The following is a 22724-nucleotide window of genomic DNA, read 5'->3' as shown; positions in this document are numbered from 1 at the left end:
ACTGGAGTCAGGAGCTCCACAGGCCCTATTTTCCACCCCAAAGACTTTAATTAAGGTCTATATATACACAAATGACTGCCAAAGCCGTATCTCTAGCCCAGACTTTCTTGGATTTAAAAAAATCTGAGTTCAAGTATCTACTTGGTTATCTCAAAGGCATACAACACTCTAAACCAGCCGTGGGCAAACTACGGCCCTTGGGCCGGATCCTGCCCGTTTGAAATGAATAAAACTATTGAAAAAAAAGACCGTACCCTTTTATGTAATGATGTTTACTTTGAATTTATATTAGTTCACACAAACACTCCATCCATGCTTTTGTTCCGGCCCTCGGGTCCAGTTTAAGAACCCATTGTGGCCCTCGAGTCAAAAAGTTTGCCCACTCCCGCTCTAAACTGACCCCACCTTCCCTGCCTCCTGAAACGGGCTCCTCCAGCATTCCCTGAGTAAATGGCATCCTTAACCATTTAAGCTGCTTAAGCCAGAAACCTAAACATCAATCTTATGTCCTCCTCCCTTAATCTCAAATCAACTAAGTCCTAGCACCAAGTCCGATAAATTCTGCTTCCTAAATATCTTTCAAATCTGCCCTCCCTTCATCACCCCTGTGTCTCTCGGGCCACCATCTTTTCTCCCCAGAACCACTGCAAGAGTCTCACTGCCAAGGCTTTCCCCTTCCAAGCCATCTCATAACCTAAGGTCAAGTGATTCTTCTAAAACACAGAGCTGGAGGGGGCGGGGGAACTAGGGTAAAACACAGAACTGATCAACTTATTTCCCTCCTTAAAACCTTACAATGACTGATCATTGCCCTTGAACTGAAGTCTGAACTCTTTAAGATATTTTACAAGGTTTTTCTACCTCTCCAGCCTCTTCTCCTCAGCATCCTCCCCTCCCCAAAATGTTCTGTAGAGGTGTATCTTGTCTGTGCTCTCTAGTACCCGTTGCTCCTTATGTTTGGGACACTCTCCTGGCCTCCCTTCCCCCATCTTTCAGGTATCAGTTTAAACACCACTCTGAGAAGCCTTTCCAGACCACCAGCATAGGTTAGCTACCCCTGCTGTATCCTGCCAGTGCACCCTACAATCCCTCATCACTCTTAGCACTATTTATTTATCCACTGCCTACTTAACTGCCTGGTTTTCTGACTAGATAATAAAACCTTAGATCAGCATCTACTTTGATCAACATTGTGTCTATAGCACAGTATGTGACACCTAGTAAGCAATCAATGTTTGTTATATGGATGACTGACTAGAAAGCCATTTTTACTTCTCCATCTATTCAAAATGCATACATTTTGTGTGCTGGTGTGTGCATACGGACACACACACACGCGCACACACCTTCCTCAAAATACAGTTGGGCTGGCAAGATTAAGAAATAGCTACAGAGCCCTATATATGCACACGGTGGTAGAGCGGGTGCCAGTGATACATGGGAACTCTTTTAGCCTTAATTTCCTCATGTGTAAGATGAGAATGATAAAATCTGCTTTATGTAATTCAATAAAGCTATTACATCTAAATCCTAATTTCCAAAAAGGGATGGAGCCCCAGTTCTTCTCAGAAGAATCAAAGACTGACACTGCCCACCAGGTGGCAGTATTACCCTGGGCTGGTTCCGTGCGGCTTCCACTGCAGAGCAAGACCCGCGGTCCTGGGGAAGCAGAAGGTGCAACCAGAGCTGCTTCCCCAGAGCTTTGAGTGAAACCCGAAATGTAACAAAACAAAACAAAAAACTCAGAGACCCGGGCATATGTTGAGAAGGCCTCGTGTTTCTTAGACCCATCCTCCTCCTGCTCTCCTCCTCGGCTCTTCTGAGGCATTGTTTATGCTTAGGAACAAGCACTTTCTGGCTTGCCATTCACAATGGGGGGACTTTCCCCCTTTCAGAGAAGTCCTTTGATCCCACTGGAGCTGCCAGCTTTCATTTCCAGTGGGGACCGTGTTAAGAACAGAGGCAGACTTGCTTTCTCAGACTGCAGAGGACATCTCATTCTTCTGGGAAGCCCAATAGGCCTGGCTCTGGGACATGGGAAGCGGCAGAAGCCAGAGATACTCTTGGTTATAGATTTCACTCATCCTTTTCCACCTTGACTTCAATAAATGAATTCAAGTCAGGACAGCAGGTTTTATGGGACTGGTCAAAAGATAGGGAGACAGGTCCATTTTCATCACCTCCCTCGTCTTCCTCTTCTTGGAAATGAGGGTTATAAAGTTCTGGTGGAAGGAGCTGGGCCTCAGCAGAGGGTAACCGGTCTGAGGGAGGCCCATATATACGGTTGGCTTTAGTGCCATGCTTAGAGTTGGCATCCAGATGGTAGCAGAGCTCGGTGAGGCGCTGGGCCCGGAAACGGGGAGGCCTGGCTACCCAGACACCTGGCTCATTAAGACTGTCCTCTTCATCTGACATCAGCTCTTCTGTCACATCCTTCCACAGGCGTTGTTCCTCTGGGCCAAAATGCCTCATGATACTGGATCGGTTGGCAAAAAGCTATCGTAGGAGCCCAGGACAAAGATTAGGAAGAGAAAAAAACTATGGATTAGGTTTGGGGAGAGGGTTGTGTGGGAGGAAGTCTGTGTAAAATCTGTGCCTGAGAGAACCCAAGCCCCCAAGTCAAATCTTAGAACTGGCTCACCCTCCTCCTCCTCTATCTGCCTACATTATTCACTCTAAACTCTCTTCTTGGATGCCATGACCTCTGGCCCTTCCCACTGGTGCTTATTAGGGTTTAGAGTTTAGCATCTTGAAAGGAAGGCCTAGAAACCTACCCGGTATCTGCGACTTCGAAGTTTCTTCTCCTCTTTTTCCTTCAGTCCTTTAAAGGGGTTCAGGGAGTTGCGGTACTCACGCCTCTTAGTAAGGAAGTAGGCTACACAGGCTCCTGGCAGGGAGAGAGAAGGGAGGTAGCAAAGAGCAGTGGTTCTCAGCCCTTTGTCCTGCCCTAACACTACTGGATGGGAGGGTATCACTATTAAATTAATTAATAGTAAACAAATTTTTAAAAAATCCACTATTTTTTATATTTTCTCTAGTATAATTTATGAAAATTACTTAGTTATTCATAATTTTGACTCGGTATTAATGAAAACTAAATCACCCACCTATAATTTTATACATTGAATATTTGGAATAATTTCCAGAGACTAGCTTCTGTCTCCATGCATTTCAAACCTTGCTTGTCCTCAACTACTCATGTATTTCCAGTGTTGTTCCCCATCGTACACATTCATATTGTGACACAAGCTCTGTTCCTGCATCATCCTGGAGGCTGGGAAGTTCAAGGTCATGGTACTGGCAGATTTCATGTCTGGCAAGAGCCCACTTCCTGGTTCATAAGTTTTTTTTGTCTTCTCACTATGTCCTCACATGACAGAAGGGCACCACTATTTTCAAAACCTCCTCTTAGGTTTAGCTCTCCCTGCCTACATCATTCTCTAACACTAACTCCTCTGAAGAGTTAAGTACTGGAAAAAGAAAACTCCAATGTTTTTGTAACTCCTTTCCCCCTTCTCCAATTAAACTAACCCCTATTCTACTCTGCTGATAGTGGATTACAAGTGCTTTCTTTAAAAAAATTTTTTTTCCTTGCCCAAGGATATTTTTTTCCATTGATTTTTAGGGAGAGTGGAAGAGAGAGGGAAAGACAGAGAGAAACATCGATGTGAGAGAAGAGCCACAACCAGGGTATGTGCCCCCGACTAGGATCAAACCCAGGATCTCTGGTCTGCAGGCCGACGCTCTAGCCACTGAGCCAAACTGGCCTGGGTTCAGTGCTTTCTTTTTTTGTAAAAAGGTGGCTTTATTTGTCACTTATCCACCTTATCTCAGTTATGCCATTTTGGCATGTACAGTGACAGTCCCTGGAAGCTGGGGTCAGTCCCACCCTCCATGGTCATTAACAGACCACAGGCCACGTGCCTGAGTGTAAGGGTCCCACTGATGGTTAGAGGCTGCAGGCAGGGGCTGTGGGGGAGGGGGGTTGGGGAGTGAGCGGGGCTCGAGCCCAGGAGCCGGCCGACTGCTGCCCTGGTGTCCGAGGCCATAGCATTCCCCTGGGTGGGGCCAAGCAGACCAGAGTAGGTGTCAGGTCCCTGCTCAGGACTGGGTCTGACAGCTACATGTGATGTGCGATGCCCTGGACTGGGGCGGACAGAGCCACTAGGCTCATCCCGGTTCTGCGGCTGATTTGCCGGTTAGCTTTACGCAAGTTGCTTCTCATCTCTTGGTCTGTCTGTTTTCTGGTTAGCACTGCCAGTGAGAACTCTGAGGAGTCCTCCTGACTCAGACAGGTGTCAGGTTCCCAACTCTACTGAATTATGACATTGGCTTTCTTCAGCAGAAGTGTTCTCAATTCTTCAGGGTTAGCTACAGACAAATAACAGAAGAGCAAGGAAAATAGAAAGCCCAGGACATTAAACTCAGGGACAAAAGGACTGGCCTGGATTCTAAACTCCTTTTCATAACACTGTAGATTCAGGCCTATATAAATATCCTGCACAATGGTGTTCTAGCCCTTCCCTTCTCCCATTTTCATTTCAGACAGAGTAGGGGAATAAAAAGGCTGTTAAGAGGCAATCCTGTGAATATTGTAGATGAGAAGGAACCAAAAATAATTTTTTTTAAACCCACTATTTTCAAATCACCTAAATCATCTCTACTATGCCTCTTCCCCTTTGCCCAGGAACAGGGAGGGAGGATGAAATGGGAGTTCACTTGGTTTTTCCCACCTTTCAGCTCCTTATCAGTGTAATTGTGGGGGCTGGTCACCAGCTCCTGCTTGAGCTTTTCCAGAAGGAACTTCACTACTGAAATATTCCAAGAGGATTTGATGCTGCCACAAAAAGAAGAGAGTGAATAAAGCAATCAGCATTTTTGAAACTAGACAAATAGAGATTCCCAGCACTAATCAACTTTGTGATCAATTCCTCCATGGCCGAAAACAGGATATAAGAGGCAATTGTGTATCCAAAGCCTTAGCCTCATTGTTCTACCAGAGCAGCCCCCTCAGCTTCCCTTCCTTGGCTAAGTATGCTGTGACTTTTCCCTCAGGTGGATCATACCTTTCAGACCCATTGAATCTCTTGTCATTGGTGATGTGGTTATGCACATTGTGGACCAATTTCTAGGGGAAACAAACAAATAAACAAACACAGAATCAAACCAGGGGTGGATATGATGAAGCCCTCCTCTGGTTCCTATGCATTGTCCCCATACAGTTCCCTACCTTTCTGTCTACCTTTCTGAATCCTTTCTGTCAATGTCCTTTCTTAGCCAGAGAACCTATCAAAGTTAGTATTTCAGGAGCTCCAGTGGCGCAATCGGTTAGCGCGCGGTACTTATACAAAGTTAGTATTTCTAATGCCCCCCCCCTTCAATTAATGTGTGTGAAGACTCCAAGATCATCCCTGGCCTTGCTTCTGCTCCTAAGGAATATGATCACTAGAGCAGAGGGTCTCAGACATATCCACAAACATACTCCCAATAGCAAGGAGAGAACAGATACACATCAGGGCTATATTAGGGGAAATTTCTTGAAGCCAGTTACTCTTGCAATTTTTAAAAATTTCTTCACAATATATCTGTATTTCTTTTAATATAAAAATATCTGTCTGGTTGGTGTAGCTCAGTGGTTGAGCATCAACCTATGAACCAAGAGGTCACGGTTCGATTCCCAGTCAAGGCACATGCCTGGTTGTGGACTCAGTCCCCAGTAAAGTGGGGGTGGGGCTGGGGGGTGGGGTGCAGGAAGCAGCTGATCAATGAATCTCTCTCATCATGGATGTTTCTCTCTCTCCCTCTCTTCCTCTCAATAAAAATATACTTTAAAAAATACCTTCCAAATTTTTCTAGTAAAATTGATGATCCAGGAAAATGTTCCAGGTATAAACCTTTGTACATTACCACAAATTTCAGGGGTACCCACACCATGGTCTGAAAAACACAAACCTAGAATAATAGAAATGTGAAGTGGAAAGGTCCCTTTCACATCATTAAACAGGCTGTCTTTCAGCTTTGCTTATACACCTTTAATGACAGGTCCTCACTAGTTTTTGAATTGGCTTATTCTACTGTTGAACATTTCTATTAAAAAATTCTGCCTTAGATGCTCCAAAATCTGACCCATTTTGACCATAATAGCACCTGAAATATTTGAAGACAGCTTTCGTGAACTCCCGGAGTCTCCTCTTACCCAGTCTTAGTACCCCACATCCTTCAGCCATTCCTCGGACAGAGTTCCCAGATAGACTTGTCATGAAGCTATGAGGATCTTTGGTTTGCTAGTGTCTCTCTTACAACGTGGCACTTGGAACCAAATCTAACTCATCAGTTGAGGTCTGGCCACAGGGAGCATTACTTCCCCGAGTGGAACTCTACCCTTCTAGGAATGAAACCCAAGATGGTGTTACTTTTCTTAGCAACCCCATCCCTACTCACAGTGTCATAGCGTTCTTTCACAGTGAACCTGTAGTCAAGTTCATTTTTCACATGGGTTAATTATCTCTACCATTCTGCAGATTTTTTAAAAATTTTAATGTAGGATTTTAAATTTCTTCCTATTAAATTTAGTTCTGTTTTTCTGATTATATTTTCATCCGAAGCTCTCACAGTTAATGGATGTTACCCAGTTCTGAGTTGATGGACTCATATCCTGACCTCAAAACTTCAATTTCATATTCAGAAATGCCCAATTTACCCTTCTACCTCTATGGCTGATTGACCATATCAAGTTAGGAAATTACTGTTAATTCTTTGTGGCTATGATCTCCACTCTATGAAAAAAGACTATTATACTAGCTTCATATTTGATAGAGTTATTTTACCTCTTAGAAGTCCAAACTTAAGGAATCACAGGGAGATGTGAGAATGCTTCATAAAGAAATTGAAAGAATTGCAAAAGAAGAAAGAAAAAAAAAGTTACCTAGTTTCCAATTCAAGTGGAATTGGAAGTGGGGGCTTGGAAGATGTGAGCTGATAAAAAACCAGGCTTGAAGTGGAAAGGGAAAATATTCTAGACAATAGTATTAAAACTTATGTAAAGGCTGCTGGCTAAAAAATAAATGGCTTTCCACAGGGGTGGCTGGGATGTACAACATTCCAAGGAATTAAGAGTTCTGTTTTGGTTCTTTTGGATCCCTAGAAGCAATCCACAGAATAGTGAAGATCTGCAACTATCTCTCTCCCTGTAAATCCAGTCTGGCACAAGGACATTTTAAATCGTCTTCTGGGATGGGCAGCAAACTTCCCTGACTGGTCCTCTATATCAGTACTTTGCAAGTACTGTAATGAGTGAGCATACTGCACCCCAGAAGGTCTGCTGTTCCACCAGGCTCTCCAAAGGACAGGGAGAAGCCAGGCCTCGACACTGAACCTCTAACTGGAGGCAGGAGAGTAATGGAAGTGACAGGAAAAAAAAAAATCCTCATTTTATGCAAATTAGAATTATCATACATTTACTCATAACTTATAAACACTATGAAGTTTGGGGAAATCCCTTGAAATGCCTCCATTTCTATCCCTGGCAGCAAAAGTGGACCTCTTGGGTCAGAAATCCATGACAAAGAAATTATACTCATTCCCTATTCTTGATAAGTGAGCAGATATCCCCAAACATAACCAAGATTTGAAATGAAGGTTAGAAACCAGTTAAAACTGATTATGGTGTCTTCCTTCCTAAGGAAGATCCCTCAATGTAAAAACAAATCAAATGAAAGGGAGAATAAGGTAGGATCTCTTAGGAAAAGGAAAAGGAAGAAAGAGGTAATGTAAATAAAGGAGGTGTTAATTGTTTTCAATCTTTGCTAAGACTAACAAGAAGACATGGGCAATACTATACATTGTGATAAGATTTTGGTTGGATGTGAGTGGTGATCTCCACTCCTAACCAGAACTCTCAAGTTACTTCATTAGCCATTATCCAGGGCATGGAACCCATTATAGTCAATATGAACATTATATGGCTAAAGAACACCCCCATGGTTATCAGAAAGATGTTTTTGGACACAGATCCAAAGGACTATGGTCACCCTAGAACAGGTTTCTCAACCTTGGCCCTATTGACATTTTAGGCCCGATAGCTGTGCACTGTAGGATGCTGAACCATGTTCCTAAGGCTTTAAGCCATACCACGGCTTTAGACAGAACTGGATCAGGTCAGTACTTTTTCTGCCAAGAGCTCTCAGACTCACTAAACTCCCCAAACTTTTACAACTGAGCTTAGTGCCTAATGGGCCTCTGCCTCTTCGGGGTTTGGGACCACCTCAGGACACTCTGACCTTTCTGCCCAAAGGGCCCCTTGCTGCTTACCCTGAACACTGGTCATTTTCAGGCAGTTTCCAGTGCCACCCTTCAGTGGTCAAAGTGCTCCATTCCTTAAAGATCTTCCCATTAGGATTATTAGATCCCTGGGAGATGTGATATAATGCCCCCCTTTTTATTTCTTTTATTTTTTAAAAAAATATGTTTTTATTGATTTCAGAGAGGAAGGGAGAATGAGAGAGAGACAGAAACAGCAATAATGAGAGAGAATCATTGATCGGCTGCCTCCTGCCTGTCCCACACTGGGGATTGATCCCACAACCCGAGAATGTGCCCTGACCGGGAGTCAAACTGTGATCTCCTATTTCATAGTTGAGGCTCAACCACTGAGCAACACTGGCCAGGATGCCCCCACTTTTAAATGGAAGATATCAATTTATCTGGAAAAGCCTTAAAAAAGTTCCATTGAGCCCAGCTGGTGTGGCTCAATGGTTGAGTGTTGACCCATTAACCAGGAGGTCATTGTTCGATTCCAGTCAGGACACGGGTTACGTGCAGGAGGCAGCCAATCAATGATCCTCTCTCATCACTGATGTCTCTCTCTCTCCTTCCCTCTCCTTCCTCTCTGAAATCAATAAAAAAAAATAAATTTTTTTAAGTTCCATTGATAGGTGGGGGACTGCCTAACCCTAGAGCTCTGGAACAATCTCCTTCTTGCCCCTCCCACTCCAGTAAGATTCAGGACACCACGCATTCACTATGGGAAGTTTAAAATCAACCCACACTTTACTCTTCATTTATCTTTCCATCTGAAGAAAAGTTCATAGAAATGGAGCTCACTCACAGAGAGAACCAGATCCCGCTTGCGCCTGGAGTTCTTCTGCCCACTCCCTCTGGTCCTGCAGGGGGAAGCAGTAAACCCTAGAGAGTGTGTCAGCTCCCCAGCTCCCCCTGGGCCTGCCTCTTCCAAGGCACCTTCCAGCGCAGCAGCAGCACTGAGCATGTCCTCAGGGCGAGGCAGTGGCAGCTTGACTCCATTTTCTGGCCCTGTCTCTGAAGTTGCCCGCTGGATAGCCAGTTGTGTGGCTGGTGAGAGCTGCTTGGCATAAGCAGAGACCAGCACCCGCTGTACTGCACCCTCAGAGGCCACATAATCATCCACCAGCTAAGAACATAAAAAAGAATAGCCTATTAGCCAGCCAGGCTGAGGGGAACCTTGTTAACCATCAATCTTTGGCCAAGGATAATGAACAGAGAGTGGAAAGCAGGGGGGGGAATCTAGCACAGTCTTTAATGGTCAATGGCCTGTTTCTGTGGGCCTCCAATAAGAGTGCTGGGCAAATATTTCTGTGTGTGCAGGGCTTCTCATGTTGGATCATTACCATAGGACTGATTACAAGGATAAGGCATGTTTCTGGTGCTCTATCTGTGAGGGGTCACTTATGACTTGCTCTTGGGTATAGAACTGTAGCTAGGTAAGTGTTTTGTCTAAAAGGGATTGGGGGAGGAAGTGATGACAAGAAAGGAAAACCAAGAGAAGGAACAAGAAAATAAAATGGTAATAATAATAGAGAGGAAAACGGGAGGAAAAATGCGAGCAAAGGAGGGAGATACAGAGTCAGAAATCTCTAGAGAGGCTGGCACCAATACCCCCCCTCCTATTCCTTTGTGGGGCCAGTCTGTGCCCTCACCTTCACCCTGCCTTGGTCACATCCAACTCTCACTGCCTTGACATCTACTTGCCTGCCTGTGCCCTCATTCAAGGACATACAGGGCAGGGAAAGGAAGGAGGGAGGAAGGGAAAGAGGGAAGAAGGAGGGGGGATTTCTGCAGCCAAGAAAACTAAACAGTGAAAGTGGGGGTGGGGGACACAGAAAGAAGTGGGGGAGGAGGCTGAGATTTATAGACCTGTGAGCTGCTTTTTGCGCTGGGAAATGTAATTCCATCCTGTCGGCTTGGAAGCCTTCCCTGCCTGAAGGAACCACAGCTCAGGGTATTGCCTGGCCTGGTACCCTCCTGCTTCCTACCACCTTCCCAATTCCTCCTCCTGCAGCCCCAAACAGACAGTCCTGGCCAGGCACAGCCTGGGGACAGCAGTAGTACCTGTCACCCACCCACAGAGCTAGGCCTTTGGGGAGCAGTGACCAGCTGCAGGTTGCACTGGGGGGGACAGGGGGGGTTTATACATTCCTTTCTCAGGTCCACAGATGGACTGGGCATAGCATCCCTTCCATCCACCTATGTGTCCTCCTCAACTCTTGACTGGCTGTCTGGGCCTTGTCTTGGCGGGGAGAAGGAGAAGGGAAAGGGAAAGGGTAGAGGAAGAACCTGGTGGGGGAGTTGACAGACCTCCCGCGGTCTCTCAAGTGGCAGCACATCTGACATTTTCCCATCTCTATGATCTCTATAGCTGCTCCATCTCCTTCTCATACTTCCCTGGGTGACATTCCGCAGTTTTCACTTTCCTCAGCCAGGATCTGCCTGCTCGCATGGCCTTGAGCAGTAAGGAAACTGAAATAGCAGGAAGCACTTCAGTGTCTTTTCCTACCCACCAACGTGCTCGTGCTCCCTCCTCACCTGTTCTCTTACTGTTAACTCTTCGTGACCCGCTGCTTTTCCTCATTTTATTCCCTTCCTCTGCATTCTTCCCACCTTACCTCATACTCTTCCAGCATAAATTCTCTTTCCATTTAGATTCACCTTTCTTTTCTGTGTTCTTTTTTCACTTTCTCTCCTTCCTCAACCCTTCATTTCCACCTTCCTCCTTCCCTCATCGTCTATTATCTTTGTCCTTCCCCCCTCACTTTTTCCTTCTACCTCTCTTTCTACTTCTGCCTCTCTCCCCTCTCATTCCCATCTCTCTGTACTGAATTCCTCTTGGCAAGCAGAGGGCCCGTGATAAAATATAAATGAGCCGTCTGTGCATGGCAGGCATTCTCTCCAGGAGAGGCACAGAGCATGGAGCAGCTGAGACAGCTGTGGGGGAGAAGGTGCCGCACAGCTACTGAGCGGGAGGGAAGGGCACCCCCTCACCACACACACCAGAAATGACCTACTGCCACAGAGACTATGGTTCAGGAAGAAACAGGAGTGCAGATTAACCCTGAAGACAAAGGAAACTTGGTACTGTTTCTATTTTATCACACGTACTAACAAAAGACATGTTGAAGGAGGGGGAAATACAGAAAGAGAGAAAAAAGGAAAAGGCCAGGAAAAGCACTAAGAAGCAACAACACTTGTGTTCGGCTCGGCAGCAATATACTCACGGGATTGAGCACTGGAGCCCCCTCACTGGCAGCCAGGGTGCATCCCGGGAGCCGCACATCTCTCTGAGCAGCTGGGAAGCCCAAAGGGCCAGGCCCTACAGCCAAGGCTGCTCCCAGCTGCTGCTCGATCACCACCTGCACATCGCTGCCCACGCCGTCACCCTCCTCTTCCACGGCAGACACGGTCCTGCAGGCCCCCCCGGGACTCTCCTTGAGAGACCCAGGCTCCTCAAGTGGGGAACCATGTGCCTGGCTGTCCCCGTCTTCATCAGGGGCGGACACTTGGCCTTGCCTCAACTCACCCACTTCCTCCTGGAGACGTTTTAGCAATTCATTGTTGGCCCTGGCAAGACCCAGAGCAGCCTCAGCCAGACCCACTGCCTTATCCACCCGCTGGTAGATAATATGCAGGAGCTGCTCGGAACTGTGAACCGCCAGGCCGTGTCCGGTCACTGTGATAGGGGTGCTGGGAGGAGGATTCCCACTCTGAGCGCCTGTGTTGCCCCCACTAGTCTCACTCTTACAGGCACAGCAGCAGCATCTGGCCTCACTGCCACTGGGCGGGGAGAAGAGAATGGTGGCACTGAAGGACATGGCTGACGGAATAAGGAACCACCATGCGCACACTGCGGGACTGCTCCAAGGGGGTCCCCAGTCGGCTGGACTTCACGAGTCTGTAGGAGACACTGGCCTCTTTGGATTCACTCTTCTTTCTCGTGGAGGATGGTCAGAGGAGCCTGGGCACCAGGCTGTGTGTTCTGTGAAGGAGTAGACAGTTCATGGTTGCTTCTCCTCGTCCTTCAGAGAGAGAGGGGCCTTCTTCTGTCTGCAGAGCCTGTGCTCCCCTAGCACGACACACTGGGTGTCACATTCATCCTTTACCGAAAGGGTGGTGCCTACAAAGCCTTTCCTGATGAACACAGTTTCAGAGGGTAGAAGGCATTTTTCCTGCACCCAAGCATGGAACCCCTACCACTCCAACCTAAGGAGCAGAGAGGGGACTGGAAAAAACCCACCAGGATCTGAAAAGATGAGAAGATTAAGGAAGAAAATGTCGATCGGTAATAACAATATTGCACTTTATTGCTTTGACATCATGCCTTAAGGAGTTCAGAACATTTCGCATAGGTTATCGCATCCATAGGGCAGCTCTAGGGAACACCGTTACACCAGGTCCAGAGACGAGACAATGTGAAGAAGTTACATATCTTTTTCAAGGTCAGAGGAAGACAGCAGGATCCAGTGATCTATTTTCAACCTCGTGTTTATTTTTCTGAACTGACACCACTTTCTGTTGACATAAAGCATCATAATTCTGTCCTCTCCATAATTTTCATACAGATGCATTCAGAGGAAGACTCTTAAATAAGAAATATGCTGCCCTGGCTGGTTTTGCTGTGGTCAGAGCATCAGACCACAAACCGAAGGGTCTTGGGTTCGATTCCCAGTCAAGGACATGTACCTTGGTGGCAGGCTTGATCCCAGGCCCTGGTCGGGGCACTTGTGGGAAGTAATCAATCCATGTCTCTCTCTCACATCGACGTTTCCCTCTCTCTCTTTCTCTCTCTCTCTCCCCCCACTCCCCCCCCGGCCCCCCCCTCCTGCGTCCACCCTCCCCTCCACGATCTCTAAAAAGAAAAAAAAAATCAATGGAAAAAATCTTCAGGTGAGGATCAAAAAAAAAAAGAAAGAAAGAAATATGCTGATCACTGCAGCCCTTAATATGTCACTGACCTCACACTATCATATCATAAATGCTTTGGGGAAGGGGAGGGGAGAGAAAGGAAACGCTGGATCAAAGAACTGAGCTGCAGTAAACCAGGGCTGCAGAGCCTCTTGCTGTGTTGTACACCTGGGCCTCCACCTCTGCAAAGGAAACTAACTGTCCCGAATCTTCAGCCTGTAGCCCAGAGAGATCACTCCTGGGGCCCTCATCTCCACTTCACATGCTCCTTAAGGGAGAGGCACAGCTCAGCTGGAATGCCTAAATAGCTAAGTGCTGCCACTGCCCACATGACCAGTGCCTATGAAAGGAGAAACCAGAATATCAATGATAAACCAAACTGCCTCTCTTTTGAATCACTGTAGTTAAGCAACTAAACTACTCCAGGAGAGAGAGAGAAAAAAGGTGTGGGAGAGTTGGTTTGTACCACTGAGAACACTCACAGGAATTTCATACTGTCATCTTCTAAATGATACTTGATTATAGAAAAAAGAATCCTTCTGCCTGAAGATCCCCAAGTGACAAAATCTTAAGTATGTTTGCAATTTCCTGAAGACATACATTTCTATCTTACCCTGTAAATTATAACTTCACAATTAAAAGGAGAGAAGGAGGTTAGGAAAAATTATGGCATATTGAAATTTTTTGTTTAGTTTTTGTTTTGTTTGGGATTTTTTTGGAATCAGCAATCTCATTTCAGAAACAGGTAATATCAATGCCTCTCAGGTACTAAAGTCTAAACCTGACAATACACTTTCATTACATTTGGTTATTATTAAAGAATAGTTATTTAGCCGAAACCGGTTTGGCTCAGTGGATAGAGCGTCGGCCTGCGGACTGAGGGGTCCCAGGTTCGATTCCGGTGAAGGGCATGTACCTGGGTTGCGGGCATATCCCCAGTGGGGGATGTGCAGGAGGCAGCTGATCGATGTTTCTCTCTCATCGATGTTTCTAACTCTCTATCTCTCTCCCTTCCTCTCTGTAAAAAATCAATAAAATATATTTAAAAAAAAAAAAAAAAGAACAGTTATTTAAAAAAATATTTTTAATTGACTTCAGAGAGGAAGGGAGAGACAGAAATATCAATGATGAGAGAGAATCATCAATAGCTGCCTCCTGCACGCCCCCCACAGGGGATTGAGCCCACAACCCAGGCATGTGCTCTGATTGGGAATCAAATCATGACCTCCTTCCTGGTTCATAGGTTGATGCTCAACCACTGAGCAACACCAGCTGGGCAAGAATGGTCTTTAACTTGTTCTTTCCACCCTTTATATCAAGAAATGCTTTTCTGCCCTGGCCGGTGTGTCTCAGTAGGTTGGAGCATTGTCCACTAAAAGGTGGCGGGTTTGATTCCTGGTCAGGGCACACGCCCAGGTTGTGGGTTCGATACCCGATTAGAGTGCGTACAGAAGGCAACTGATCCATGTTTCTCTTGCACATCAATGTATCTCTCTCTCCCTCCCTCTCTCCTCTTCCTCACTCTAAAATCAATAAAAAATGAAATAAAACTGTTATTCTCTGAAGCATTTGAAATCTTAAAAAAGAAATGCTTTTCTGTGCCAGATATTCACTTGCAAGAGCTGAACTCAAATCCATTATAGCCTCTCTGTCATTAGCCACTGGAAGGCACAACTAAGCCTAAAATGAAAGGTTAAAGCCAAATTAAACTAAAGGTTAAGGGAAAGCACTTAGTGATTCCATGTCAATTCTATGGATGAATCATTCTAGCTCCTTTTCCTTCTAAATAAGGGCATACACTGCTCCTGTAGGGTTTTTCATTTTTCTAACCAACATCATGCAAGGAATTTAGTCTGAAACATGGGCATTGTAAGAAAAAGAAAGCTATGTAGATGGCAACATACTAATGCTTGTCAGTTGGGTTCAGTATTTATAAAATCATAAATTAAGATGCATCTGTCCCAGCCGATTTGGCTCAGTGGACAGAGCATCGGCCTGCGGACTAAAGGGTCCTGGGTTCAATTCTGGTCAAGGGTACATGCCCAGGTTTCGGGCCATATTCCCAGTAGGGGGTGTGCAGGAGGCAGCCAATCAATGATTCTCTCTCATCATTGATGTTTCCCTCTCCCTTCCTCTCTGAAATCAATATATATATTTTTTTAAAGATGCACCAAATTGGGACACTGGGTGAGGACAAACTGATGACTGCTGTACTCTTGCCCCAAACACTCTTTCTTGCAAGAGGCCTTTATCCCACCTGCATGAGGTCCTTACCTTGCCAACATGCTGTCTGCCTTGAGCCTTCCCTCCCCTTTAAACCATCTTTCCCAGGTCATCTTTCCCAAACAGCACTGAGCTGGAAATTTTTCAAAATGGAGGGGAGGGCGGTACTTATCCTGCTGCTTCACTTAAGAGCTGTGTGAATTTGGGCAAATTATCACTTTTTTTTTCTGAGCCCAGAGTTCTCATCCCTGCCTACTTTGAGTGCTTTCGTTAAGATTATCTACAGAGTCAGCCATCTACAGAGTCAGGCATCTACAGAGTGCTGGTACACGGGCAGTGCTCCACAATAGCAGCTGGATGATATTATGACTATTCCTGAAACATTTGTGTTCCCACCCTGGACACCCATCCTGATTTCCTAATCTTAAAAACACACACAGCCGGAACCGGTTTGGCTCAGTGGATAGAGCTTCGGCCTGCGGACTGAAGGGTCCCAGGTTCGATTCCGGTTAAGGGCATGTACCTGGGTTGCGGGCACATCCCCAGTAGGAGATGTGCAGGAGGCAGCTGATCAATGTTTCTAACTCTCTATCTCTCTCCCTTCCTCTCTGTAAAAAATCAATAAAATATATTTTTAAAAACACACACACACACGCACAAAACAATGCAATGGCTTGAAATGGAATTTGAGGGATTTCCCCTAAATTTAGTCTAAAATTTCTAAGACTAAATTAAAGTCTACAAAGATGCATTTATAGGTATGAAACTTTCTATTGTGCAAATCAGAAAGATAATTAAGAAGAGTACTTGCAATTTATTTACTATAGTAAATGGCTTTCAACTAAGCATAATATTCAACTTTGCTTGCATATTAAACTGAGTTAATAATAAATATATTTTCCTATTGTGAATTCTCTTTGTTCCTCAATTTTTTTCTGCTTTTCTATTTTGTGTATTAACATACTATGTCCATTTTAGAATGTCAGATTCAGGACAACAAATGGGTGTTTTCTTGAATTAAGTACAGTGCACTGTAGCACAATGGGAATTCAAATTACTCTTTTTTTATTTCTATAAATATTATTGCTGACTTAATTTGTCTGCTTCCTGCAATAGTCTCCCCCATAAATTCTAAGACACTGAAATGAAAGGACAAGGAAAGAAACTGGGTCAGCAGGGAATAAAGGAATATTTCACATTACAGTGGGGCCTTGACTTACGAGTTTAATTCGTTCCGAGATCGAGCTCATTAAGGAGCTCGTTAACTCAAATTACTCTATCAACTCAATGCAAAAAATCGGCTGAGAGACAGCTGGTATCTCAAAAAACTCGTTAGTCGGGACACTAGTAAGTCAAGGCCCCGGTATAACATTTACTAGCTAGATAAATGCCGGATAGTGATTAAAAACAAACCACTAGCCCTAGCTGGTTTGGCTCAGTGGATAGAGCATTGGCCTGCAGACTGAGGGGTCCCAGGTTTGAGTCCCGTCAAGGACACATGCCCAGGTTGCCGGCTGGGTCCCCAGTAGGGGGCGTGCAGGAGGCAGCTGATCATTGATTCTCTCTCATCATTGATGTTTCTATCTCCCTATCCCTCTCTGAAATCAATAAAAATATATTTAAAAAAACACTAATTTCATTAGGTACATGTGTTCCCATTACAGAAAATGAACATTTTTTAAAAAATAGAGATTTTTCTAAAAATTCTTTATATATAATAACATGCTAAAGAATGAGTCACCAAAATGGATTATCGCTTCTAAGTACTTGAAGGGAAGACAAAATCCCTATATGCAAGGAACTAACAGTGTATGTGAGAATGGGAATGTCTAAAGAACAAAGCAGCCCAGCCCGCATGACTCAGTGGTAGAGCATCGATCTATGGACCAGGGTGGGCAGTTCGATTCTGGTCAGGGCACATGCCGGGTTATGGGCTCAATCCCCAGTATGGGATGTGTAGGAGGCAGCCGATCAATGATTCTCTCTCATCTCTCTCTTCCTCTCTATCTGAAATCAATAAAAAAATATAGTTAAAGAAGAAATGTACATTTCAATAATTTTGATATTTTCCTCACAAATATTTGGATAAAAGAAGAAAGAAAACTCATCTTCTTTAGACAGTTCAGGGTGAGACTGTCCATAATCTTAACTATCCCTTTCTTCCCAAGTCACATGTACTTTTGTTAGAACTAAATATATCACACTCTTGGCAGGTCCCTTGCTTGCTTTCTACCCATTTTGAGTTTGAATTTTCTGCATGACTGAGTTCACCTCCAAACTATGAAAAATAAAAGTTTTTTTCACTACTAGATGTGTATGATATGGTATCATTCAGATGATATATGTTTTATAATGGGCCCTTGACTCATTCAGGGTCATGCTAGCAATGGACTTCCTTAAATGTGATTACTAAAAGCATAGCAATTCATGCCATAATTTTCATTTTAAGATATAAAAAAGGAAAATGCCACTTAAAGTTCCTGCTGTGCTGGTCAGCCCAGCTCCTCCACTTGAAGGTGCAAAATGGCTCATTTGTTAAAAGTCCTCTGGAAACCTACTTCTATCAGAAATGAGCTCTTGCCCTGGCTGGTTTGGTTCAGTGGATAGAGTATCGGCCTGTGGACTGAAAGGTCCCAGGTTTGATTCCGGTCAAGGGCAGATGCCTGAGTTGCTGGATCGATCCCCAGTGGGGAGAATGCAGAAGGTGGCCAAAGATTCTCTCTCATCAGTGATGTTTCTATCTCTCTCTTCCTCTCCCTTCCTCTCTGAAATCAATAAAAATATATTTTAAAAAAAATGAGTTCTTTATCACACAAAAGTAGATAAGCAAATACCATAAAGTACTACTGTCCTGCAAAAAAAAAAAAAAAAAAAAAAAAAAAAAAATCTAAGACCTCACTTTTAGGGGTTAAAAAAGAGAGATATAGACCTAGAAGGCAGAATCAGGTAGAATGAAAAGGATTTCACCTAATCAAAAAAGTTCTGAATATAATTGTGGAGTGGTATGAGTTTTTAACTCAGTGTAGCAGTTTTTATTTACATTTGCTAACATGCAGCTTGGTAAAATTAAATTTTCCGGCTTAAGCTTTTTACATAAATGTATCTGATAGTAAAGAATTCATCCTGCACTTCTGGAGAAACTGAAAAATAAAATAAAATAACTAAAGCTATACCATGTGCCCGGAAAGCCCTCGGCAAATATTAGTTGATTAAATATTAGTTAAGGTGGGCACCAGGGACAGAACTATTTCCGAAGATACCAGTAGTGGTTCTCAACCTGTGGGTCGCGACCCCTTTGGCGGTCCAACGACCCTTTCACAGGGGTCGCCTAAAACCAGCCTGCATATCAGATATTTACATTACGATTCATAACAGTAGCAACATTACAGTTATGAAGTTGCAACGAAAATAATTTTATGGTTGGGGGTCACAACATGAGGAACTGTATTTAAAGGGCCAGAAGGTTGAGAACCACTGAGCTACAGGCAGGGTGGCTGCAGCGAGGAAGGAGAACAGAGCTCAGAGCTCAGGCACTGCCTCCAAAGCCACAGGGGACAGGGCGACCGTCCTGAACCCAACCCTGGGAGTCCCGGGAAAGGGGTGATTCCCGGGAAAGGCTGGCCCGAGCAGCTCGGGATCTAGCTGGCATACCAGGGGGAGACTACGTGGCCACGAAAGCTCTGCGGACTCCAGTTGAGGAAGGCCCCGGAATTCCCGCTGTGGCCCCGCGAGGCAGCCCCGCGGTGTCCCACCACGTGCGCCCGCCCCGCCGGGCCGCCAGCTGACTCAGCGCCGCCAGATCCGCACGCCAGCGGCTGAGGGAGACCCCGGCGCCCGTGTACCGGCCAGCGCGCGCACGCGGGGAGGCCCCGCCCCGCCTGTCCTCTGGCTCCCTCTGATTGGCAGTCAGAGTGTGGGGGGAGCCGAGCCAGGGACGCTACTGGCTCCAACCCACAGTCACTCAACAAGCAGGGCGAGGAGGGGCCCCCTCAGGGAGGGACACGACTGCAGGCTTTTTCAAGGCCGGTCAGGCGCCATCTTTAGCTTTTTTCTTCTTCTCATTTCCTCGCTTTTGTTTCTCTTACAAAGCTGCGTGTACAACATTATAAACACAGTGGCCACAAATCGACCCCCCCTACACACCAATCGGATTCACACCTTTGGCGGTGAAAGGCTTTCGGTCCTGCCGGCCTTGGTCACAGATCTTTCCATCACTAGCCAATGGCACTTCCCTTTAGTTTAAAGACGTTTTCACCTCGAGGGGCCTCGCGGATTCCCAAACAACATCACCTCAGCTCAGCTTTGCTTTGCTTTGGTAGGAGAACAAGCCACGATATATTCGTGAGAGGAGTTATCTTTCTTACAAAGAAAGAAACTCAAAGCAAGGATATAGGCTATGAGCCTGGGGTCCTGGTAAAAGCAAGCAGCCGCGAGCCGGGGCCTGGGCTGTGTCCCCGCCAGGCAGAGCCCCCCCTTTTCTGGGAATCTCAAAAGTGAGGCGAAGGTGAGTGTGATGGCCGCAGTGCTGCGGCGGGGATGAGAAAGCTGAAACTCCACTGGAAACGTCCGGCACGGCCACCACTACCCCCCGCTAGAACCGACGAGACCTCACAGTCCTGCAGGTTCACCTGCAGGATGACCCACGTCTGAGAATATTTATTGAGCACTGACCTGGCCTGCACTGTCGGGGAATAAAAAGACATTCAGTTCAGGTAAGAAATGCACAGAGCCCCCACAGGGCCACGTTCCTGATCATGGATGTCAGGATCTGCACAAATAATGTCATCGCCGTGGTTGCTTAGTGTCTCCGTTACTGTTGGAACTAGGGCCGTGGGTGAGGGATGGGAACTAATACCGTCGTCACCCGCAGTCATGGAGCTTGACCTTGAGGTGGGTCCTCATCATCCTCCCGGGGCTGCCGCGCCCCGCGCGCCAACGTTCCGGTTTCTCCCTGTCCCCCCACGTCCGTCGGTGCTTCCGCTCCCACCTGCCGCCACGGGGCCGAACATAAACATTCTCCTACGGCTCCTAATAGGAGGCCGTGGCCCTGCGGCAGAATGAAATGAGAATGCAGCTCAAATGACTGGAGGCCCTGCTCTAAGCTTGTTGTCCTTTAGTTCACACTTTTCTCTGTAACTTAGACGTGAGCTGACTTTTTATTCCAGAAACGCGACGGGATAAAGAAGCATTTCCCCTCCCTCCTGTTTATCATGTGCCTCTGCCTCCTCCGACCCCTTGCCAGCCCCACCCACCACCACGGACAGTTTTCCAGAACTGGATTTGACTGGATCATTTTCCTGATACTCTGCCAGCTGCGGGGCTTTTCAAACAAATCCCAACCTATAAACGACAATGTTGTCAAAAAGCCAAGAGAGAACTTCCCTTCTTGAACACACCAACCAAACCACACATAAAGGCCAAAATGTACACAGCTGTACACTAAAGAACAGAGGCAATAAAAAGCAAAACCACTTAGGCAAAACAGTCCCTAAAAAAGGCTTTGAACCACAGATTCGATCGATTGCCTACCCTCGTTTGCCAAAGGGACTGTATACTTCCTGGCAATTATTTAATTATTCACCCATCTGATCCTTTAGAAGAGGAGCAGGAAAATACAGTAAGTGCACACAGAATGAAAGTGCTTGAGTATATGCTACTTAGTGTAGGAACTCTTCTAAACTCTCTAATTTGCACACAAAACCCTGTTTTGATCACATTTGGGAACGCAACAGAAAAGAAATGCACGCCCTAGGGGGCTGCTTTGCACACATAAAAACCAAAGGCGATCGCTTTTGAACACAAAACCTAACGCGGCATGTATGCACACGCTGTACGCAGACACAAAGCACAAAGCCCCCAGATAAGCCTTTAGGAAATTACTTGCTTCATGAAATACACACGTACACATGAAAATGTAAGACGCGCGGTAAGAAGGGCTTAGCCCCGCTCCCCGGGGAAATGATAATATCCAAGCACTTTTAACCTATTGGCCTTGGACAGTTGCCACATCCAAGCCACTTGTTTTTGGTTCTGCGTGAGAGTGTAAAACGCACGCAAACAGCCCTGTGGAGTCGTCCATCTCCGCTGCCTGCGACACTGCCGGTGGCAGAAATTTACATTATCCCTTCAGCCCGCTTAAAAACACGAAATCGATACTTCCCGAGCAGCCACATTTTTTAAATCCCTCGACCATAAAAATTTACCAGTTCTTAAAATGTGATAGCAAAAAGAAAAAAAAAATCTCTATAAATTTGACTGGAAACAGTTGTACACGACCATCCTGCTTCTCAACTTCTAGGTATATTTAAAACCTGGACGAGGAAAAAAGAAAGAGGAAGAGAGACAGAAAAAGAAACGGGGGGGAAAGCGCAAATTGCCCTCAGCCACAGTTTCCTCACCCCGGCACTGCCACAGACCTCTATTTTTAAAAATGTTGAACGCACACACAGAGTCAAGAGGGCGAGGAAAATGGAAAAAGGATACCCGAAGGTCGTATGGCTCTTTGTATTCGTGTGTGTGCAAAAAGGAGGACGCGCGGCGCCCGAGCCGGCAAGCCCCGCCCCCCGGCCGCCCGCCCGGATTGGCCGCCGCCGGCCGCCGGCCGCCCCGCCCGCGAGCACACGCGCGCCGGAGGCGCGGGCCCAATGGGGCCCCTTGAGGGCCGCCCGACCCCCGACCCCAGCACCCTCCCCCCGGCCCGGGGCCGCTCTCCGCTTCCTTTTACTTTCCAGCCCGCCCCTCTCCCTTCCCCATCCGGTTTCTCAGCGCGAAGAGGCCCTGGTGCACAGAAATACCCCCGTGAGCGAGCCCCTCCTGGCCATTTGCTAAACTCGGTCAACTAGTCAGGGAAGTTCGGGCCTGGGGTTCAGGACGAGGACTTGTCGGGGTGGCCGAACTCAGGATTTCCAGGGCCAATGTCTCCGGGCTCGTCTGCGGCTCGACACTCCCACCTTTAAGTGAACATCCACACATCCCTCAGGTGAAAGCAGGCTACACTTTTGGAGGTGATTTTGCTCATCCTGACTCCCCAGTTTCCTCTGTTTGACTGACTACATTCGTAGGGACCTGAATAAAATGGCTTCTCTTAACTCCTGTCCCTGCATGAAGACCTGGTTGCTGGTACCTGGATTTTTTTTTTTAATCCTCACCCGAGAATATGTTTGTTTTGTAAGTATGTTTTTATTGATTTTAGAGAGTAAGGGAGAGGGATAGAGAAGCATTGATCGGCTGCCTCCTGCTCGCCCCTCCTGGGGATCCCGCAACCCAGCCTGGGAACCGGCTGGTGGCCT

The 22724-nt window shown here is 46.1% G+C and overlaps 1 protein-coding gene across 3 annotated transcripts; it reads right to left on the bottom strand.

Moving 5' to 3' along the window:
* Positions 1–311: 311 nt before the first annotated feature.
* On the bottom strand, positions 312–21981 carry CUNH14orf93 (chromosome unknown C14orf93 homolog). 3 transcript variants are annotated; one of them, XM_036355743.1, is made up of 7 exons: positions 21919–21981; positions 11529–12550; positions 9107–9427; positions 5067–5128; positions 4734–4837; positions 2775–2887; positions 312–2496 (listed from the first exon to the last, which is right to left on the bottom strand). In XM_036355743.1, the coding sequence occupies exons 2-7, from the start codon at positions 12120–12122 to the stop codon at positions 2077–2079; spliced, it is 1614 nt and encodes a 537-aa protein (XP_036211636.1). In that variant the 5' UTR covers positions 12123–12550; positions 21919–21981; the 3' UTR covers positions 312–2076. The 3 variants fall into 3 exon arrangements, with proteins under 3 accessions (XP_036211636.1, XP_036211657.1, XP_036211646.1); XM_036355764.1 differs by lacking the exon at positions 9107–9427; XM_036355753.1 differs by lacking the exon at positions 21919–21981 and having other exon boundaries at positions 11529–13075.
* Between the last annotated feature and the right edge of the window lie 743 nt (positions 21982–22724).

Source organism: Myotis myotis, unplaced genomic scaffold (genome assembly GCF_014108235.1).
Source record: "Myotis myotis isolate mMyoMyo1 unplaced genomic scaffold, mMyoMyo1.p scaffold_m19_p_1, whole genome shotgun sequence".
In the NCBI taxonomy this organism is placed as follows: domain Eukaryota; kingdom Metazoa; phylum Chordata; class Mammalia; order Chiroptera; family Vespertilionidae; genus Myotis; species Myotis myotis.
The sequence above is the reverse complement of the archived record's forward strand: the minus strand, read 5'-3'. Positions and strand labels throughout refer to the sequence as shown.